This window comes from Leptidea sinapis, chromosome 38 (genome assembly GCF_905404315.1).
Source record: "Leptidea sinapis chromosome 38, ilLepSina1.1, whole genome shotgun sequence".
Taxonomy (NCBI): domain Eukaryota; kingdom Metazoa; phylum Arthropoda; class Insecta; order Lepidoptera; family Pieridae; genus Leptidea; species Leptidea sinapis.
In genome coordinates, this window is record NC_066302.1 from 6,651,361 (window position 1) to 6,675,726 (window position 24,366).

The 24,366-nt window shown below is 33.5% G+C and overlaps 1 protein-coding gene across 3 annotated transcripts in view; it reads left to right on the forward strand.

Annotated features, from left to right (window-relative positions):
* LOC126975823 (dual oxidase) overlaps positions 1–16,115 on the forward strand; it is a 93,677-nt gene extending 77,562 nt beyond the window's left edge. For all 3 annotated transcript variants that reach the window (XM_050823848.1, XM_050823850.1, XM_050823849.1), the window contains 9 exons: positions 288–555; positions 1,158–1,386; positions 2,866–3,083; positions 4,767–4,881; positions 6,526–6,709; positions 10,193–10,352; positions 11,412–11,567; positions 12,802–12,930; positions 14,865–16,115. In XM_050823848.1, coding sequence (XP_050679805.1) covers positions 288–555; positions 1,158–1,386; positions 2,866–3,083; positions 4,767–4,881; positions 6,526–6,709; positions 10,193–10,352; positions 11,412–11,567; positions 12,802–12,930; positions 14,865–14,993 — 1,588 coding nt within the window. In that variant the 3' untranslated portion in view covers positions 14,994–16,115. The remainder of the gene's footprint in view (positions 1–287; positions 556–1,157; positions 1,387–2,865; positions 3,084–4,766; positions 4,882–6,525; positions 6,710–10,192; positions 10,353–11,411; positions 11,568–12,801; positions 12,931–14,864) is intronic.
* The last annotated feature ends 8,251 nt before the right edge of the window (positions 16,116–24,366 follow it).

The following is a 24,366-nucleotide window of genomic DNA, read 5'->3' on the forward strand; positions in this document are numbered from 1 at the left end:
AAAGTCTTCACAGCGTAAGACAAAGAATGATTTATGGATAATTATAAAACTGAGGTCTGGGTTACATGAGCTTACTGCAGCTGTCATTGGGCTCTCTAGTTCTTTGAAAATAAAAAATTGCCGATATGACTTGTTGATAATAAAGCTTTCTATTGGTGAACAATTTTTTACAATCGGTTCTGTTTTTTTTGTTATATTCCGGAATAAACTACAATTCGTCTGTTACACTTCTACCTTCACGAATTAAAGAGCACTGAATCGTAATAGTAATTTTGTAATCGTTTTAGGCACTGGTTCATCTTGAAGTGGGATTACTTGACGACTTTCTTGGAAGAAAATAGACAGAACATATTCTATTTATTTATATTCTACGTGGTTACGATCGGACTGTTCGTGGAAAGGTTCGCGCATTATTCGTTTATGTCCGAACACCTGGACCTAAGACACATTATGGGAGTTGGTATTGCTATAACAAGAGGCTCTGCAGCATCATTGTCTTTCTGTTATTCTTTGCTCTTGCTCACGATGTCGAGGAATCTTTTGACTAAATTAAAGGTAATTATTATAAATATATATACTTTATGTGCTTCTATTTTAGGAGTTTTTAGACATTGGGCTTATTAAACAAACTAAATGAGGCAAGCACAAAAATAATAATATAGTTACTCATTGCCTAGACACTAATAATGAATTCAATGAAGATTGCTTAGATGAGATGCCCATGAAGCTGGGTACAACGGAAGTATCATTAAAACCAGGTTATCAAAGGACGACTGTACTCAAATTTGTTATATTTAAATTGGCTATCACGAAGTATTCCAAAGATTGTGTCAATATGATTCCTGTGGCAGTAAATAAAAAACATTTGGACTAACGAGCGTACGGGTCAACTGGTGTTAAGTGATCACCGCCGCCCACATACTCTTGCAACACCAGAGTAATCACAGGAGTGTTGCCGGCCTTTAGGGAAGGTGTACGCGCTTTTTTTGAAAGTACCCACGCCTTATCATCCTGTAAACACCGCACAAGGAAGCTCTTTCCTTGACGACCGCACTGTGACACGTTGTTGTTGATGCATTTGTTATTTTTATAATCCTAAGACTTGTGTTGGCATTTAGTTATGGGAACTATCAAACTAACAAATAGTTATTTTTCAGGAGTTCAGTATCCAGCAGTACATACCCTTAGATTCCAGCATCCAGTTCCACAAGATAGTCGCTTGTACTGCCTTGTTCTTCTCACTACTGCACACTGCTGGTCATATGGTCAATTTTTATCACGTCTCCACTCAGCCGATAGAAAACTTGAAATGTTTGACTAAAGAAGTACATTTTACTTCTGACTTTCGACCTGGTATTACTTACTGGGTATTCCAGACTGTAACGGGTAAGTTACCTACTCAATTATTATTTTAATATTAAGAAAAAACTGAAATCATACTTTTTAAGTCACATAAAATAAATATATATATACAAAATTTATGTAACTAATGTTATTATATTACAAACCCGTGTGGTTTTCTAATGCTAGCTACCAGTATTTTCTTTTGTAAACTTTAATGTAAATAAATAATAAATAAAATTCAAACTTAACATCTATTACCAATTTAATATTTATTAAACAAAAATGTTAATATTTTGCTTGTTTACCGAAAAGTAAAGTCTTTTTGGTTCAAAATATACAACTATACAAAAGCAAGTATGGCTGTAGTTTGTGCTGTTTATAATATATTATAGTAGTGATTATTCTTGTTGCGTTTTATTTACTATTTGAGGTTAGATTTTTGTTTTCTAATTTTCTTGAAAACTGTGCATTACCTTGTAATAAGAGCGGTACAATCGTTGTCCAAAGCTCTTTCAACTACAATTTATAAAAATAGGTTAGGTTTTGTTTTGTTCGAACTGTTACCACAACTTGTTGCTAGAACGAATTGTAGGCGTTACCCCCTCCCCCCTTTCCCTTTCTTTTCTCATCATTTACAAGTTACAGAGAAGGAGGACCTTTCCAACCCTTAATAATGTTAAAGTTTGAGGGTGGGTTATAATGCTTTTTTCTGTGGAACGGTGCATTACCTTGTTATGGGAGTAGTATCAGAGGTGAGGGGAATCCCTTGCCCCCTCGTACTTAGGGATACTAATATTTAACCTAATCTTCATTGTGTTATACTCTTATAAGATGGTTTAATGTGCAGTCTCACTTACTTTATTAAATATATGTTTCAAGTATTCATTCCTTATTTTATTTAATTATTCATGTTTCATGTGCCTTAGTAGCGTTGCTTAAGGAAATTACGCGAAAAGAAAAAAACAATTTAAATTTATTTATTAGCAGAATAAAATATAAAAAATAAGAATAATAATACAAGTTTTACTTAAAAGCTAGTTAACACTGTGCCTGAACTAGGTAAACCTGTGTTTCAGGCGTCAAGAGCTTAAACTAAAACTAAATAATCTCAAAAAAGAGAAAGTCCAGCGAGGTCCAGAGATAATGTGGCCGTGGTGTAATCTTAATATATATAAATTACGTGTCATGTTATTTGTCCGCGATGGACTCCTAAACTGATGAACGGATATTAATGGAGATTGCTTCATGGAGTGCAGTTTAGTCCAACTTGAGAGATAGGATAGTTTATATTTCGATTTGGGACCCATAATTATTTTTATTTTCAATATTTGTTTTGTATGGACATATTTTCTATGAGGGAATTTACTGGCTCACTGTTTGACAGTTCCACTGTGAAACCATTTCATTATAACAACAGGGAGCATTTTTTACGAAATAATTCTTGATTTTTTATTATCTACAGACCAACGTCTGTCGGGTCAGCTTATGTATATATATAATAATGACGTTTACTTGGTTCAGGTGTGACTGGCGTTCTTCTATTTATAATAATGTGCGTGATATTCATATTCGCACACCCCGTGATACGTAAACGTGCATACCCATGGTTCTGGCGTGCACATTCCTTATACGTGGCTTTGTATGCATTGTGTTTGGTGCATGGATTGGCCCGACTCACTGGAGCGCCGCGATTTTGGATTTTCTTTCTGGGACCGGCCATTGTTTACACCTTGGACAAGGTAAATGTTTTATTAATAAGTTTTACTTTAAAATAAATCAAAGAATATACCAAAATTAGCACTTATGAATATTATACAATTGATTCCCGCTTCGGTAAAGATGAGGCTATATGAGAAGAAGTATAAAGACTACACTTGTTACTATAGAAAGTTACAATAAAATAGTGTATGCACAATCCCCATATATTATCAGTACCAGTGGGAGGCTCCTTTACACAGGAAGCCGGCTAGATTATGGGTACCACAACGGCGCCTGTTTCTGCCGTGAAGCAGTAACGTGTAAGCATTACTGTTTTTCGGTCTGAAGGGTGCCGTAGCTAGTGAAATTACTGGGCAAATGAGGCTTAACATCTTATGTCTCAAGGTGACGAGCGCAATTGTAGTGCCGCTCAGAATTTATGGGTTTTTTGAGAATCCTGAGCGGCACTGCATTGTAATGGGCATGGCGTATCAATTACCATCAGCTGAACGTCCTGCTTGTCTCGTCCCTTATTATCATAAAAAATGTATATTTGGCTTTTGAAATAAAAAATCTTAACCATTTAACTTGTTGAAATAACAAAAATAAGAATTTATAGTAAATATTCAACAATAGGTTAAAGCCTCCTATATATAAAAGATATTGGAAACATGTTGAGATTTATACTGAGGTTGACATTCATAGGTTACTTTTTTTCTTTTCGTATTTGAAGTCAAATTTTATTATCAATGAGATAAATCTACAGTTTTAGTGCCTACCAGAAGTATTAAAAAATATTCAGATTATCTATGTTTTGGCAGTAAGCTTGCACCGCTCAAATAAAGTTGAAATTACAAAGTCAAACGATAAAAAGACAAACCATACTCTTTCGTAATTCGAGTGGGATCACAGGAGTGTTGCCGATGAAACGAATTGGTCCGCGGCGGGCGAGGCTCGAACCCAGTCCACTCGCAGTATCATTCGCAGTATGATAGCGGAACTTCAAAATTGTGCGTAAAGACAGTGTAAGCACAATTCTCCTTAGTCGTGTGTCAACTGTCAGCTTATTAAGGTGATAGTAGTAATCAGATATCCACGAAATCCGATTACTAACATACTTGTGGAACCAGTAAGTAGGACAAATGCCCTTAAACATTCTCCATTATCAAGGATGTGTTCTGAGTACAATCGATTTTCCGCGTCCATAAAAGATTTTGATATTTTTCATGACACAGTGACAAGTCTGAAAAAAAAACTAACCGCACATTTCTGTTTGTAAATAATAATAATATGTTAGTTGAAATTCATACAAACTATTTCTTCGTTATATTGTATCCATTATTGTTAGTAATCTGCTTAAAATCCTTGTTAAATTTGTAGGTCGAACTGTATTTTGTATTTAAATTAATGTCTTGCAATGAGAGTGGTGTATGCACCAATAACTGGCATTCATAACAGATTATAAACCTATAAGACCATAATTATTTTTAATGTTTTGTATGTAATGCTGTTGGTGTGTCAATAAATAAATTAATAAATAAAAAAAGGTGTAATTTGTAGTATGTTCCATATTACGTATTTGTTATTATACGATGTGATTTAGTCTACAATGTATTGAACATTGGTTTCTACTTAAAATTAAACGTACTTTTGCTACCAATATCACGTAATTATGTTATGTTAAATGGATTGGAAAGAAAGTTTCATATACTGACATTTTGTAGGTGGTTTCACTACGCACTGAATATCTGGCGCTAGACGTCTTGGAAACTGAAATGTTGCCATCTGACGTCATCAAAATAAAGTTCTACAGACCACCAAATCTCAAATATTTATCAGGTAAATTTACGCAACTATTTTAATCAAATATTATGTAGATATACGTAATGCATATTTTATTATGATTATTTTTTAATTATATTTGACAACCCATATAGCCGAATTGTTAGTGACCCTGACTACTAAGCTAGAGGTCCCGGGTTAGAATCCCGGTAAGTGCAATCATTTATATGATGAATATGGATGTTTGTTTCCGAGTCATGGATGTTTATATGAATTTATGTATGTTTAAGTAAGTATATTGTATTAAATATATCGTTCTCTTGTACCCATAGCACAGGCTAAGCCTAGGTTGGGGCAAGATAATTTGTGTAAAATTGTGTCAATATTATTATATTATATTATTCTCATATAAGGTACTCGATACGACAATCATGAAGCTATTGATCAAACACGATAAGATATCGTATTATGAATATGCCCAGGTTTACGAGACTATTACGTACATTATCTGTTTCTTACACTCCCGTAGAACGGAACGTTTATTGAGATGCCATGTCGTGTGTTATTTTCGTTTTATGGGAGCCTCGACTATTATATCAATGTTGCTATAAATTTAGTTCTAATGCGTGCGTTTAATACTCTTAATATTTGCTCGACTGCACACAAATCTAAATAAAGAAATGATCCTAGTAATAATGCTAGTTATTTTCATAGTATTATAGAATAATTAAAGGTAAATTTTAAAGATATAAATAGTTTAGCTGTTGCCTTTCAATATATTCTTGATAATAATACTAATAGCATAGGCACATAAGTAAATTTGCTAGAAACTGTAAAAGTTATTACGATGACACCACGAACAAACACAAACTTGTTATGACTACTAGACTAAGTCGAGTTAGTAAGTCTTTAGTGGGGCGATGTATATGCTTTTACAACATAATCCCAGAAAATGTACAAAACAAATGTGTTACGAAATTAAAAATAATTGTTTAAAGACGTTTGTGTAGTAAAGGTTACTAAATTATATACATAAATTATCTTCTTAATGATGATACCACAGATTTGGAATGAAGCGACGATCAGGCTTAATTATAAATTTACTTGCATCGAAACGTTATAAAAAGAAAAAAACGGGAGCCTGAGTTTCTTGCGCCCGTTTTTCTCAGGAGCCCTATTACCACAATCAAAATACGATGTTTCGATTGACGGATCGTACATTTCCCTATTACGAAAGTGTTTCGGATCCGAAGATCGATACGAAGTTCTCGATTAGACATTTTGTCTTTCGTTTACCTTATTCCCAAATTCAATTGACATTTACTTTTTATGGTTATGTCTATGGTTCCGAAACGAAATCCATCCGCAATATTCGGATCCGAAGTACTTTGGTAATAGGATTTAATTCGAAGTTCGTCGTTCTTTCGTTTCGGACCGAAACTACGGCTTTCGATTTTGGTAATAGACCTCCAGGTCCGAGTCATTAATTTCCGAATAGATAGAAGTTTTTGACTGATTATTAGTATATATAGATTTTAAGACGCACAGAATTAAATCTAATGATATTTAATGAACTCCTTGAATTATTCAAATTATTGCACTGATTGATATACTTCTCATAATACCAAGGCTTAGCAAGACATTATTTATTTATTCTTGATTCATATGTTGTATTATAGTGTGTTTTATATCGAACTGCAGGCCAATGGGTAAGGCTTTCCTGTACAGCGTTCAAAAAAGAAGAATACCACTCGTTCACACTGACATCTGCTCCGCATGAGAACTTCCTGTCATGTCATATTAAGGCTCAGGGTCCCTGGACATGGAAACTGAGGAATTACTTCGACCCTTGCAATTACAACCCCGACAACCGACCCAAAATAAGGTACAGCTTATGACTTTTTTTAAAATTTATTACTTTTAATATGTTACATAGGACTCGGGTCACATAATAGGATCCAATAACCAATTACACCTACTATCCTTCAACGACATCCCGTACTAATGCAGTTCTACGCGCGCCTCTGCCACAATATAAGTAACATAACAGTGACGTAACTAGCGGTCTTCGTGAAATTTATACTTACATCTGGACGGAGCTCTAGGGTTGGTACATACATAAAGATTGATTTCTGGCTATTATTGGCAAGAAGTGGATGGCAAAAAAATCAGCATAGTGATGAAGTACGCAGGGTACTTTAGGTATTTAACATACTTTTTTGTTATAAAAGAAAAAAGTTTTACTACCATAATATTTTATGACGACATTTTCTTTTAATATGTTTAGTTTTTTAAATATTTTATAACGACATTCAGCGAAAAATTAAGTAATTTGAATTACTGAATCTACTTTATGTTCTTAGGTTAGGTGTGCGAACTATAAGTAGGTATAAATATTGAAATAGCTCGAGGAAGATAAATAATTATTGTAAAGAGTACGCGAGGTCGAGTAGTTACAACATGTAAGTAATGTAAATGACTAAAGTAAATATTACATAGGTTTCACTTAGAGTTACACTTCCTTGTTGGTTTTACACATATTATACGGTTGAGTAACTCCGGCACATAATATTTGAAAACGAAAGTGTATTTAGTTAGTCGGGCCGCACACCACACATAATTTGTGGCATGTAAATTGAGACGGCTTATTAAAAGATCACGTTTAACTTACTGCAAACACACCCGAAACATGTATGTAGCAGCTCTGGTGTGTAGCCGGCCTATGTTGTATTTGAAGTTGGGCCACATACAAGACTTGCATTTATGGCGTGTGAATAAAGACGGCTTATTTAATGATCACGTATATCTTACTGCAAACACCCGAAACATGTATGTAACAGCTCTGGTGTGTAGCCTATGTTGTATTTGAAGTCGGGCCCGGATACAAGTCTTGCATTTATGGCGTGTGAATTAAGACGGCCTATTTAATGATCACGTATATCTTACTGCAAACACCCGAAACAAGTATGTAACAGCTCTGGTGTGTAGCCTATGTTGTATTTGAAGTCGGGCCCGGATACAAGTCTTGCATTTATGGCGTGTGAATTATGGCGTCACACTTGAATCACGGCACATAGACGGACCGTTACATATATTATATCGTGTCTCTGGTATGTGTGTCTTATTTATGTGTGACTCTACAGTTTTTATCACGTCACAAATGTATGTTTAGTGTGCGGTCAGATTAACGGCCGTTCCCAATATACTATCTACAGATAGAGATAAATTGCTACCTTCTACTGTCAGTAATTAGCTGTCAATAATCTGAAGCTGTCCCAAAATACCCCATTAATTCATTTATCGCCTTATATTGGGATGCGTGAATTGCAATTTCCATACAAACTTCTATCGCTGGTAAGCTATACGTCGTCCCATTGACAGACAGCGTGTACGGATAAGGTGAGTTACCGTCGATAAGTTTATTGGGACAGAAAAGTCAACGATAGTTGCGATTTTTATCTCAAGTAAGAGATAGACTGAATATTGGGAACGACCGCAAGAGATTTTAAGATTTGCAACACAAACATGTACGTAATATGCAATCGGCCGAAAACGTAATAATAGAGGAAAATCGGTGCACTAGTTAGGTCAAAAAGTGGACTTTTAATTTTGAGCGTATATTAACATGCTGTACATTGTACAATCGGGTCACGAGGTCACTGGGTCAACACTCAATGTTTCAATGAACTTGAATCTTTGCACATCAAAATGCGATGTTGCCACCCCGCGTGCTTCAAAGACGCTGGTCGTTTGTCGGATACAACACAAGCGATGTTGCCTGTTCGCTTCTCGCGGTGACTTCAAACGTAGAAAAAAAATTGCTTGGTCAAGAGGTCTGTTGTTAACGTGTCAAAATCTCTAATAATTATGAAAAGTGGTTGTGTCTATAGGTATACATAGAATATTTTTCTGATATAATTATTGGCGCGTTTATTAATTTTGAGATCTTTGTCAAATCGCAAACCAATATATATTACACTATAACGCAGGTGAGACAAGATAAAAAAAATAATAATATTAACTAAATAATAACGAAAATTAATATAAATTTATAAAAAAATAAAAGTTTCTGATTAGTTATGCCATTAGGGAACTAGGTACTTAATTCTGATCATTAGTCTTGTCGCAAAATAATGTCGTTTATTAATGTTTTAAATTTGCCTCAATCAAAGAGTCAAGTTTATCAACCGAAGTATTATACAGGTGATGATGAAACGCCTCTTCATCTCCTCTGAAATTGCGGCCCACTAATGCAGAAGCGTAACACCATCCTTGGCGACTATACCCTACTCCCAGATGCTGTTTGCAATACTCGTGTCAAGAAGATACTGCGGTTCGTAGACGCGGCAGGGCTTAACGACGAGCTTTAAGTATGAGTGGCGAACACAATAGTTCAATTCTGGACGCGGTGTTACTAGGACCCAATCAGTACTAGCCATATAGCCACCCTCTGCAAATAATAATAATAATTATAGAGGGTGTTGTTCGGCAAGTGCAAACGGCTTTAAAGGCCGGAACGCATTAGCGCGGCGCTGCGCAGCGCTGCACTGCGCGTCACTAAGCGTCATATTATTATTTCAAGCATTTTGTATGGAACATGTCGCACCAGAGCGTCGCTGCACTGCGCGTCACTGCGCGTCGGGGCAGTGTTGCCACCGAGAGGATATTTTGACGCGCAGCGCCGCGACGCGCAGTGCAGCGACGCTCAGTGCGACACAGCAAGCGGCGCGTCGCTTCAGTATGCGTACTTTAATTGTTAAGTCTATAGATTTATGTCTTATAATTTAATTAATTTTAATAACTAAAAAAAATAATTCAATTATTCATTTTATTAATTTAATTTAATTATTATTTTATTCATATATATTCGATGCATACCCTTACAAACTAATTTATTTTGTTTATTACAGCCATTGTAAAATACGTTATTGATTGAAAAAATGCCGTTGTGTTTCTTGTTTCTTCTTTTCAAGAGCTCTATTTTTTCCGAACATTATGGTAGATTCAGTAATTTAAAAGAACAATAATTTATAGTACCGATTATAAAAAGCTTAGTTGAAGCCTAATTGAATAAAGTGTATTTGATTTTTTTTTTGTCTTATAATAAAGAAATAATGACCAAATTCTCGTCACTATCGCTCATCTTGTAATGTTCCTCGCACGCAAACTGCTATAGAAATGACGCGAGCTGCCGCTTACTGCAGTTGTAGTGCGACAGGTACCGTAAAGCGACGTGAAGCGACGCCCAGCGCGGCGCCGCTCTAATGCGTTCCGACCTTAACAGCACGCGTATTCACAGAATGATCATGATAACTATTTTTACATCACTATGACACTTATTTATTGACATAGCAACAATTTGTAATAGGATTCAGGGTCCCTTTGGTGGCGGAAATCAGGACTGGTATAAGTTTGAAGTGGCTGTTATGGTGGGTGGTGGTATTGGAGTGACTCCGTACGCTTCGATCCTCAACGACCTCGTGTTCGGAACCTCCACCAATAGATATTCAGGAGTCGCTTGTAAGAAGGTGAGATCATTTATAAAAATTACTAGGCTCTTGTATATTGTAAAAATTACCTACAGAGACTTAAAGAAGAACAAAGCATGCAAGAGCGATGTACATCTTTAATAGAGACTCAGTCTATTCTATTCTTCTATCAGCGAATCTATTGTTTCTGTAACTGATTTTTATTGACAAGTCGTAATCAGTCAGCCACGCTTAGTTTGGTTTTTTTTTTATCAAAATTGGTAAGGCATTATAGGGCTGTTAGTTCGTCTTTATGAAAATAGTTGTTTTCATTTTATTAACTTCACCTTTATACAGTATCGCTGCTGTCATATTTATAAATATTGAACAAACAATATTTTATTTTAATTTTAATTGATCTCATAATCACTAACACTTTTATCGGATTAAAATTTTACTAATCAACCAAACTGAATGATTTCTACATTTTTCATTTGTTTCTTTATTTACTAAAACTCGTTGATTGCTAACATAATATCATGGTGGTGTTTTTTTTTTATTTAGTAGGAAGCTCACGTCGTGATACAATGTGTTGCCTTATGGTATATTTACACATTTATAACTTATATTATCTAACATCGTATCTAGATGGGGTTTACGGGCTAACTCGACATGCAATAAATTAAACTACAAGTACTTAATAACATTATTAAAATAAGACAATTCCCTTGTTTACTTACTATTTAAACTACTTTATAAAGTACCTACACAAAAATTTATAACAATAAACAAAAAACTAAATTTTATATAATCTTATTTTAAAATATAGCAACTAATATCAAAAACAAAGACGAATGATATTATTTATTTAGATGATTTTTAATATTGCACTTGAAAATCGATGCAGAGTTCTAAAATATGTCCAAATCTGCTATTTTAAATATATTATTAAAAGACATAACATACTGTTAATTGGAGCGGTCCTACCGAGGGTACTCTTTCTAATTGTTGGCCTGAAAGTAATTTTATTTTTAATAATAATAATAAATTTTATTTTTACTAACCTATTAAATATTTGATGTTCACTATAAATAAATTATTACATATTTACCCACCCAGGTGTATTTCCTCTGGATATGTCCATCTCACAAACACTTTGAGTGGTTCATCGACGTGCTGCGTGATGTAGAAAGGAAGGATGTGACCAATGTGCTGGAGATTCACATATTCATCACGCAATTCTTTCACAAATTCGATCTACGGACTACCATGTTGGTAAGTGTAATGTTTAAGGTGTCTGATCAGTATAAGTACTATTAATTGTTAAAGATGTTTCAATATGTGAGTATGTATTTAGAAATATTGTATACCTGTTATATATAAATACTAGCTGACCCGACAGACGTTGTTCTGCACATAACTCAATAAAAAAATGTTTTTATAAAGTCAATAAAATGCTCCCTGTTGTTATAATGAAATTGTTTCACAGCAGAACTGTCAAACCATGCGTCAATTAGTTCTCTCATAGAAATATGCATACAAAACAAATATTGAAAATAAAAATAATTATGGGTCTCAAATCGAAATAAAATTGAGTCCACCGCGGACAAACAATGTGTCACGAAATTTATATATAATATAGTAAGGTATTATAAAGGTACCTTAAAATATATCGCGCCTGTCTAATTTTTGAAGTAAAACTTCTTTAGGCACGCTTGGCTTGTCTTGACTTGTGCAGTGAGCTGGTGAATTCGTGACGAGAGCGTTACGAACTAACACTAGCGTTACGCGAACGGTGATTTCTTAATTATTTCGTTCTTGAACAATTTTTTTCCTATTTCTGCCGTGAAGCAGTAATGTGTAAACATTACTGTGTTTCGGTCTGAAGGGCGCCGTAGCTTGTGAAATTTCTGGGCAAATGTGACTCGATAACTTATGTCTTAAGATGACGAGCGCAGTTGTAGTGCCGCTCAGAATTGTTGGGTTTTTCACGAATCCTGAGCTGATGAACGTCTTGCTCGTCTCGTCCCTTATTTTCATAAAAATAAAAAAGAATAAGTAATTAACTAAAATGTAAGTAAGTAAATAAGTCTTGAAATGGTGATAATGATGAAAATAGTCGTGTGGTCTAAAACAGAGTATTTTTCTTATATTATTTATGTGTTGTCATCGTGGTTGTCACAGATTAATTAAGTTACGACACATATAGCCCAGTAACCGCCGGGCACTAACCTAGATTATTGTGTCCCTGTGGTGCCGAGATTGATTCCCATGAGATGCAAACATTTCTATGATGAATATGGATGTTTTACAGAGTCTTGGATGTTTATTATATATTATGTTAAAGTATTTATATTACTCGTCGTATTAATTTACAGCGCCGTGATCTTTTGACGATCTTAAAATTACATTTGGATATGATTTTCGTAAAATCCGTCCTTTAAATATCAAGTCAATTAGGAATGTCAAATTTATGTCGTGTGAAGATTATATTATTTGATTGTTTCAGTATATTTGTGAGAACCACTTCCAGCGGCTGTCTCGTACGTCGATGTTTACGGGACTGAAAGCGGTCAATCACTTCGGGAGACCAGATATGTCTTCCTTCCTTAAATTTGTACAGAAGAAACACAGTTATGTAAGTACTATAGAGTATATATTGATACAATACTCTGTGTTTCGTTTATAAGGCGTAATACTTTATTTAAACGAAACATTTCGCAATTTATATATATATATAAATTCAGTACATACCCAAATCACTTTTAAGACAAAATTACATAAACATGGTACCCGAAACAATCATAAACTACAACTAAATAAAGCTAGGACAAATTATGGTACGAAAACTATACAGTTTGAGGGAGCCCTACTATATAATGACTTGCCGAAAGATATATTTGAGCAAAAATCTTTTGCTAAATTTAAAGCTAAATTAAAAAAGCACTGTCAATCACAATAGATAGATTGTTATCTTAGAACATAGCGTGTTTTTAATTTATTATTGTTTAACTTTAAAGTCACCGTAACTATAAAACTATAAAATTTATGTTTTCTTTTATATTTATATAGAATCATTGTTCTCATGTAAGTGAACTTTTGTTCTTTTTGAGAAATAAACTCTTTAAACCTTAAAACAATACTATGATTACATTAAGTTAAAACTATCGGGGGGAAGTTTACTCAAAATACTGGCAGCATTACCCCATTGGATATCTAGGCTGATCCGTTGACCGAAATAGATGCCTGCGCTTGGGTTCCCAGTGGCCCTATTGAGACGTACAAACTCCGCGCCTCTGTTCCCTACGACCCAAGTGTCTTGACACTAAACGGCACAAAGTTGTAAGACTCACTGAGACCGATAAATTTGTGACGTTTGCTGTCTTCGGCAGTCGAAGCAGCAATCGGGGTTGCTGAGTTTGTAGTTAGTATATAACAGAACTCTGAAGTGACCCATGGAAATCACTAGGTATATCTAATATTATTATATTTATATAATCGTATCACTCAGTGTTGTCAATATCAATCAATTTAGTAAGAGGAAAAGTGATCACCACCGTCCATCTTCTTTTCAGTGATATCACAAGAGTTCTGCTTACCCATTTACGCTTTATTCATGTAAAAAAACATTTGTAATATATTTACTAAAATTTGTTCTTAGTATGCTAGTTTTATAAAGACTAGTTCTTGAAGTGAAAACTTGCTAGCCATGATGAGCAGTTTTTTTGCTGATATTTAATTAAGCTGAGCCGTCACACTTGGATATGTTCTCGTTTGGGTTAATTGGGCTCAAATCGAGTTAGAGAGTAGCGCTTATTATAGTTGTATTACATATTAACTTCGCGTTGTTATAGTTTTCGAATATTATATAATATTTAAGCAATGCAATATAAAACTAGCTAACTATAAACTAAGTATTGAATAAAGAATATAGAATATTTTAGAGACCGTCGCTATTAAAGCTCATTATAGAAGCTGACGATTCATTTGAAACTTGACTCCTTTCAATGTTTTAATGTCCGCAAGAGACGAGCTAATGTTCCTCATTTGGCTGACATACTCCTATTGTTTCGACTCTTGCTAAAGTAACCGATAAGTAAAGTATTATTCTTGGTAAATTTTCAAGTAGTTATTTTTTAAATATTTGGAATGTGTACATACATAAAGGTCTCCTCTTTCACTCCTATCTATCTATCAGAACTATCCCTATATCACTCTTTCATTACATAGCTTGAAGTGAAAGTCCACTGCCATTCGTTGTATTTTGTGTTGTATTATCTCTAAGCAAAATACTTATAAGCATTTTTATAAGCAATAATTGTAAATATACTTATAATGATTTTAACAGCAATAATAGTAAATACACTTATAAGCATTTTTATGATATTATATTTGTTAATATAATTATTAGATTCTTATAAGCAATAATTATAAATCGATATACTTATAAGCATTGTAATAAGCAATGATTGTAAACATACTTATAAGCATTTTTATAAGCAACAATAATAAATATACATATAAGTACTTTTTGTTGCAATTAAATGGTCTAATTACTACTTATTACTGCAGGTATCGAAAATTGGAGTGTTTTCATGTGGACCCCGGCCACTCACCAAGTCGATAATGTCGGCGTGTGAACAAGTCAACAGAACGAGACGGTTGCCTTACTTTATACATCATTTCGAAAATTTTGGCTAGTTATTATACACTTATAAAATATATCTAAATTATCACCAATTACCTACAAAACTAAACATAGTTATATTTTAACTTTGTTTTATACGTGTTCATACATTTAAATAAATAATTTAGAATGATTTTTTCTTAATTTATTATTATATTACGTTTTATTCATTTTCTTTATAACATTATTATTAGTTTGAATATTATAAATATTGTCTATATTTAATTTTATTTTATTATTTTTATACTTTATCGTTCTTGTAGCACTGCCAATTAATTTCATTTTTATTAACAATTTGCTATTTTTTTAAAGTGATAACTCTCACTTCTAATTGGATTGACTGACTGGATGGATTAATTACACAAATTCAATTTAAAAATTCAATTCAAACAATTGTTTATATTTGAAAGAGTCAATTTTAACATCTCAATTCAATTTCCTAATATGCAAATATTGGGGTTGAGCAGGTTATCAACTGTAAAGTAGATCATGTAGATGAAACCACAACCTGAAAGAAGGAAAACAAAGAAACAGAACAAAGACTCATGATTCATGAACTTCACGTTACTCGAACGTTTGGCTTAGTGGAAGAGCGCTCGCACAGAACGCGAGAAGCGGGTTCGAGTCGCGCATCGTTCATAAATTTTCTTTTTAAATTTAATTTGTGATCATTTTAATTGACTATGGATTCTTAATATAGATCTTTACATATATTTTTTTCAATTGTTACTTACACCATAAATGTCAAATAATTTAAATGTGGTACCATCATAATAATATGAAGGTAAAATTTATAGAGATAAAATTTTATTGAAAAGTATATGATTCAATAAATTCATTCATTTAACCGTTTTATTATATTATTTATAGCTACTTCGAAAACTTTAGTTTAAGTAATGATCTTAAATAGTTATTTATTATTAATTATAACAAACGCGATTGCGTTGTTTTATATGTTTAGTACAAACTTAATCTTGCATTTTATTTTTAATGTACAAAAAGAACAGGCTTAACACTCGATTAGACGCAGATTTATTTTTATAGCCGCTTTGTAAATAATGTAGATAATGAATTTTGAATATTTTATTATTTAAAGAGAATGTCAATAGGTATACAATAAATTTGTTTTCCTATTAGTTGTATATTTTATTGAAACCAAACCTATTTATTAATTTAAGGAGTTTGTTAACGGATATACTTGCTCCAACATTTAAGCGACGCTACTCATCAGTTATATTACTATGGCCGTCACAAACATAATTTTCATTTAAAAATAGTATAGTAAGTACAGTCAACATCAAAAGTAACTTATAAGCCGAACAAAAAAGGTCCTAGCATCATCACAAGCAATGTTGTTCAACGTTCTACAACACCCGCATAATACGAGAATCAGTGATGCCAATTGTATCTGGGGTTTAGATTTAAATAAATGTTAATGATCCTTTAACTATATGATATACTGAAAATAGTTACATATTAGTTATCTACTAAGCTAGAGGTCCGAGAGAGAAGCATTTATGTGATGTATATGTTTGTTTCCGAGTCATGGATGTTTATATTTATTTATGTATGTTTATATGAATATATGTATGTTTAAGTAAGTATATTGTATTAAATATATCATTGTCTTGTAATCCATAACACAGGCTATATTCTTAACTTGTGGCAAGATAATTTGTGTAAAAAGTGTGTCAATATATTATTATTATTAGTTATCTACTAAGCTAGAGGTCCTGGGTTCGAATCCCGGTAGGTGCAAGCATTTATGTGATGAATATGGATGTTTGTTTCCGAGTCATGGATGTTTATATTTATTTATGTATGTTTATATGAATTAATGTATGTTTAAGTAAGTATATTGTATTAAATATATCATTGTCTTGTAACCCATAACACAGGCTATATATGCTTAACTTGGGGCAAGATAATTTGTGTAAAAAGTGTGTCAATAATATTATATTGTATTAAATAAAGTACCTATTTGGATTGATGTCAGTATATCATATGTCAGCTAATTTTTTTTGTCAAATAATCAAGAATGTACCTACCGTGTAATGAAACGTGCATATTCATTTTTGCCTTAGCCCAAGCTCAGCGTACTGTCAGCTGTCAAATTACTTTTTTCAGAGAGTATAATTTATAGTTTGTGTGTTAATATGCTACAGCATTAAGCGGAGGAAAAACACTTTTTGAGTTTTTGTATCTTCTTTAATTTTATTTCATTTGGCAAAACATAAATTATAAAAACTGTTATATATTCAAGTATATTCTATAACTCTTTCTAATCCCAAAAAAACTACCCAATTGATTTCGTTACAATTTAACATGGGCATTAAGTAAGCTAAAGCGCTGTATATGTACCTATAAAATTTGAGGATTACCCTCATTAAGAGATGATTAAATCAGATAAAATTTTACATAGAACCAATTTTTGAGATAAACATTCTTTTAAACGTAAAAATATTCAAATCGGTCCTTGAACGGCGGAATTATCAGGTAACAAACATACAAAAAATATTCATTACAATCGAGAAGCTCCTAGTTTGAAGTTGGTTAAAGTCATATCCATAACAATAGCCACAAATTCTAATCTCTTCAGTAATTCACAATGCTATGTAATTATGATTCACAAAGGCATGTGTTCGTTACAACAGCGATGCTAATTCCCAAACCTTTGTGTTCTCGTCAGAAGCAGTATTATTAATACTATGTTATTACTTTGTAATTTAAAATTGCAATCGGCTTAAGATCTTCTACTGTGGATGACGGCTTGCTAATCTTTGTTTAATTATTGTATGCATTGACTATAATATCAGCATTACATTCAATTAAATTATTTAAATAATTGCTTTATAAATGTCAAATACTTGCTACCTTACATCATATATATGTCGGCGTTAAACCAGGGTTTCCTTGAATGAAATGAGATTTCTTCATGATGGACAATTGTCCATCATGAAGAAATACAACACTAAGAATTTCTCAGTTTATTGAAGCACAACTGCTAGTATAGATATGAACCGTCTTTACATATAACAACCGCTTTTATAGCTTCCGTACAATAGATGAAACAGAGTAGGTACAACTTCTTTTAAAACACAAATAAAATTAGGTATTGTAAAATAATTCCTAAATACAGCTCAATAAATGTGTTAGTGAATTTATATAACTTTAAATGATTTATATAATAGTTTGGTCATTTAATTTGAACAAACATTACGAAGTAAGAAAATGGCTCTGCAAGCAAGTTTCGAAATACAATTAAGAAAGACTTATTGTATAAAACAATAAAGTTTGATACAGAATAACGATATTAATTCTAATACAAATTAATTTGAACATTAACACATTCTATTAAGTACTTTAACAATAAATGAAACATCAAACATCTTCAAACCATTCAAACAGTCAAAACAGTGTCTGTTAAATTAGTTAGACCTTAATAACTAACAGTTTTATGTTTACAAATAGCTATTTGTATTTAAATCTTATATATTTCAGATATATCTATAATAATATATCAATTTTAACGATAAACTAAAACATAAATATCAATAGTTGCAAAAAATTTACGGTAGGAGGGGATTTGCGCCCATATATATTTCCGAGTATACCAAAATTTCATAATACTCTTCTATATGCTATGCAACCGAATGAAATTGTTAATTCGATGAACACCGTCAAGCACTGCCATAATTACAAGCAGTTTTGTGCAAAACATCAAAATTAACAGGATACCAAGAAAATTTTAAGGGAAAAAAAGTGACATAGTTATATTTGCACAGGATATAACACCATAGTAAGTAAGCCAGACCTTCTTCCTTGCTGACTTATTGCAGCGAATACGGCGTTTTTCAAAAAGGAGCCTGAGATGAGAAGATGCCGAGACGAAATTTTAATAGTCTCGAAAAATATGCCGAGACTATTTTTTTTATGAAAATGAGGGATGAGGCGAGCAGGACGTTCAGCTGATGGTAATTAATACGCCCTGCCCATTATAATGCAGTGCCACTCAGGATTCTTGAAAAGTACAAAAATTCTGAGCGGCACTACAATTGCGCTCGTCACCTTCAGACAGATGTTGAGTCTCATTTGCCCATGTTATTAAAATTCCGAATTCACATGCACTTTCGAAACTCTATCGGTGAAGAAAAGGAAGAAAATCTACACACACAAGCGAAGAAATTCGAAGGTTTTGTGTGACCTTATGTAACTTACACTGGGCTTAACTGGCATAAACTGAAGAGCATTTTCAAAATAGCGAAAAGACCTTTATAATTTCCGTTGGATTTTCATGACTACCCAGACTCCAGTTCTTTTTATTAAGGTGCGCACTACGCTCAGGATGTGACAAGCTATTTCATCTCGCCACATAAGCTAAATGTAGAATCTGCGGGACTAATTGAGTCCTGTGGTTTTTATGTAGGTATTTGTTTAGTCTGTACTACAGACTGCAGTAATTTTTGTACTTGTACTCTTATCTGGTCTCTGTTTTAAACAGAGTATATATTAACATATTTGTAAAAATCATCCTCTATATAGTTCCTTTGATAAACGCATATATGCATTACACGGTACGATTTCATATGAAAAGATATGTATCACGTTAGAAGGTAGATAAATATTTCACAATCACGTTACCATGCAATGAATTCGAGAGGAATTTAAGATATGACAATTTATGAGGAGCTTTCTTCCTCGTACTACAACGCTATGAAATGAGCTTCCTTGTGCGGTGTTTCCGGGACGATGCGACATGGGTACCTTCAAAAAAGCCGCGTACACCTTCCTTAAAGGCCGGCAACGCTCTTGTGATTCCTCTGGTGTTGCAAGAGAATGTTGGCGGCGGTGATCACTTAACACCAGGTGACCCGTACGCTCTTTTGTCCTCCTATTCCATAAAAAAAAATATGATTTCTATGAGAAATATAGCTCCGTCTTGGATTGAAACATAATGAATATATTTACACAAAAAAAACCATTTGTCGTATCACAGCACTTCGACAATACTTCCCTTAAAGCCTCGCCTAATATCGGAATACTCCGCGGTCATCTGAAAGGCAAAGCCAAACTTTATCCGAAGAACCTGGACGTCATAAATAGAGCAAGGCAGTACATCAATCAAGCCGGCCCACATACTAGCGCTCTACAAATCGCAGATCCGGCCACATGTGGTGCATTGCTGTCATCTCTGGTATGGCGTACCTTGACGAATAATCAGGGACCCTGGATCATTTGCCATTGCTTAGAGACGTCGCCTAATTGTGTGTTTTCTACCGCATTCATCACGGGGAGTGTTCCGAAGAGCTTTTTGACCTGATTCCTGCAGCCGAATTCCATCTTCGCATGACACTGTACAAAAAAACCAATATCATTCCAACCATCTGTGTGGAGCTGTGGCGTTCATCTACAGTGCGGTTTTCCAGATCGATACGTCATAAAGAGTACATTCAAAAAGAGGGCATCTAACTTTCTAAAAGGACGAAAATTGTCCTGTAATTCCTCAAATGTTATTAGAAAATGTTGTCGGCGGTGATCACTTAACATCAGGTGACCTTTATGCTAGTATATATATATATATAAATATTTTTGTATTATGAAGCTCGCGTCAATGAAGATTTCGCTTCAACTATTTTTTATTATGACCAACATACCGACATAATATAATACTGCTTGCAAGATGTTGTAGTTAAATATTTCTAGCTGAGTTAAATGTCGTTCGGTTAAGAAGCACGTTTATCAAGGACGATGGAATTTAATAACAATGAAGGCTTCCATTCTAAACATAGTGTAAAGTTATTGAAAGGCGAATTAACACTGGTTCCGTTTTGGCTCAAGGATTTAGTTTTATCTAAAACTTGATTATTTGTGTCGAATAGCTAACAGTTTGTTTACCGGTGAGAGGTAAGCTTAGCTCTATTAGTCTTTAATGGTTAAATATATATGTGATAATGGAAATTACTTTGATTGTTAAATAATAATAGACGTTCAGCAGATGGTAATTAATACGCCCTGCCCATTACAATTCAGTGCCGCTCAGGATTGTTGAGAAACCCTGAGCGGCACTACGAATGCGCTCGTCACCTTGAGACATAAGATGTTAAGTCTCATTTGCCCAGTAATTTCACTAGCTACGGTTACAGTATAATATTACAAAGACATTTGATTACAACTGAACAGAAAACGAGGAGGTACTCAATTCGTCGGTATGTTCTTTTCTTTTATGTTTGTTACCTCAAGACTTTCGACTGGGTGAACCGATTTGATAATTCTTTTTTTAATTGAATGCTGGTGCTTCCCGTGTAGTCCCGTTGTAATTTGGTCCAGATCTGACATTGGCATCCATGAGAAAACCATAAAAGTCTTCAATTTATAAATTTACGAATAGCTCAATATCGTGCCAACCGATTTCGATGATTCTTTTTTAATTGGACAGGATATACTTCAAAGATAGTTTGGTGAGGTTCTGATTATGGAATCCATGACAAAGTAACAGAACTCTTCAATTCTTAGGAGCATATTAACGATACTCGGCCGAATCTTTTTTATGCTATCCGGATATTTAAGTCATCTACCGTAACATAGTTATGGTCAAGTAAATTTCGTAGTCGTATATGATGATCAATGGGACTCGTTAACGACTTACAGTAAGGGTGCTTGCTATCTGTGGCAGTATTTCTAATTGTCTGTAATCAAATTGCAAAAGCACTTACGTTCATTGCTGCATTGAAAAATTTAGTATATCTACATATATTTAGACAAATTGTTAGTTAGTGTACTTCAAATTCACTAAAAATCATAAATTAAAAAAAAAAATAACAAAAAATAACCGACTTCAAAAACACTCTTCCAAAACAAAGGATATAATGTGCACTAAAAGTATAAAAATAATTACGTTCCGCTTTTTATACAATCTAATTAATTAATCTTATTCTAGTTACGATTATTGTAATTTTTGAAGTCGGTGTCCTCCAAGATAGGTTTGTTACTTCTTAGTTAGTGTACTTCAAATTCACTAAAAATCATCTTCAAAGTCGGTGTCATCCAAGATAGGTTTGTAAATACACACATATGTAGTTATAGGTGAGATGTGCTTGAGTCGTGAGGAGGCGAGAGCGAGTCGCGGCGGAAGGACACCGATTCCAAAATGAACAATAATCGTAACTAGAATTAGATTAATTAATTAGATTGTATAAAATACGCAATTATTTTTATACTTTTTAGTGCACATTATATCTATTGTTTTGGAATAGTGTTTTTGAAGTCGGTTGTTTTTTTGTTAAAATTTTTTTATTGCGCTGTTTCTTTGTATACTGTTTTGTACATTATTATCTGTATACTCTGTCTCGTATAGTAAAAGAGAACCTAAGAATGAATTTGTGTTACTTAAGAGTGTGGTTTTCCTTTGGATAAAAGACTATTATATTCCATTGATGAATAAAATAATAATAATCTAAATAGATGGTTAAATTAGATTTAATTATCTTAACTTTTTTATCTGCGAATCAATTAGAATGAAACAAACACGTCATAATGATAAGGGATTACATCAGTTAAAAATGCTTCCTATTGAACCGTTTGTAGAATAGCGTGCAAAAACAAACAAATAAAATTCTAAAAACTAGTGTTTCGGCTTCTAGTACCAATAAATTATGTTGTTTTAATCTGTTTATTGGGTGGAAAATGCTGCTTCCCTCCATGGAGAGGGAAAAACTCGTACAAATTACTTACCACCTAAGGGCGGAATGAACTTCAAAAATAGAACTGCTTTCAGCTGTGAAGAGTTTTATGTAAAAAAAAACTAATTACACAAAAAGCTGCGGCCATGTGACTTTCTAAACAGCCAGTGTAAACTTAGCGCAAACTTCTTTGAGCGGAATAAGCAGCAACATTTACGCGGTGAGCTCCATATTTAAAATTTAAAAAGTCGTCATAAATTGTTCTAATTTGACAATTAATTTTAAATATGTACTACTAATATTATCAATAAATGGTTTAGATAAATAACTAGTTTTATTTTCCTCATATTCGAAATGAAAAGTAAAGTGCTTAACACGGGTAAAAGAATCAATTCCTACTCAGACTATAGCCGCCCTTGCTGCGTCTAAATACCTCGGGAATTGATTCTTTCGACCCTAGGTTAACAATCTACTATTTTGCAAATGTATTAAAAACGTAATTAAATACACGTGAGGAATTGTCATTTCCACCGTGCCATATGCTTGTCCATCGGCTTGAGTCAACAAACCGGGATTAAGAAATGGCATACTTTCCACACTTGTACGTTCTATTAAAGCATACAGTCCCGTCCGATATCCAGGCTAAATTAACATATCATATATTTAATTCACAAATCTCTTCTATCGGCTTATCAATTATCTTAAACATAGATCATTTACGGCCGTTTTCAATAACGTATCTATCCTTAGTTTAACTTACTAGAGGTAGACAAATATACATAACGCTTACTTACATTTCAATAACTTATCGACTTAAAGCATTGGACTATAACTATATTGGACATAACTGTGGATAGATAAGATCTTGTCATTAAACGGTGATAGCAATGTATCCGTAACTAGAGATACGTTATTGAAAACGGCTGTTATACGTCTACATAGACTGTGACAGCTGTGAACACATGAAATAATCTTGGCAAACTGTCTCCTATATTTTCAACAACGCACATACACTAACGGCCGTTCCCAATTTACTATCTACAGATAGAGATAAATTACTACCTTCTACTGTCAGTAATTAGCTGTCAATAATCTGAAGCTGTCCCAATATACCCGATAAGTCATCCTTATCGCCTTATATTGGGACGCGTGAATTGCAATTTCCATACAAACTTTATATCGCTGGTAAGCTATACGTCGTCCCATTGACAGACAGCGTGTCGTCAACGGATAAGGTTAGTTTCCATCGATTAGTTTATTGGGACATTAAAGTCAACGATAGTTATGATTTCTTCTCAAGTAAGAGATAGGCTGAATATTGGGAACGGCCGTAAAACAATGTGACATACGTACCGCGAGTGTAAGACGTCACTTGTCGTGTACACTATAGCAATAAACCTGGCCTCTTTTCATGCATTGCCTAACAGCAAGAGGCTCTATCTAGATGTATTTCATCAAACGAATGCAAATCAAAATCACTTCATTCATATAGGTCACGGAAATGACACTTATGAATGTTAAAAAAATATTTTTTCTTATTGAATCTACCGCTACTTCGTAAAGGGTTGAGCTAATGAGAAGAAGTAGCAAGAAACTCATTGCTACTCTTTTATTTATCAAGATTTACATTTTCTAAGATCTCATCACATAAATTATCTGAGATCTTAATTAAGACTTAGAGTAGATTATGATTATCTCTACAACAGCA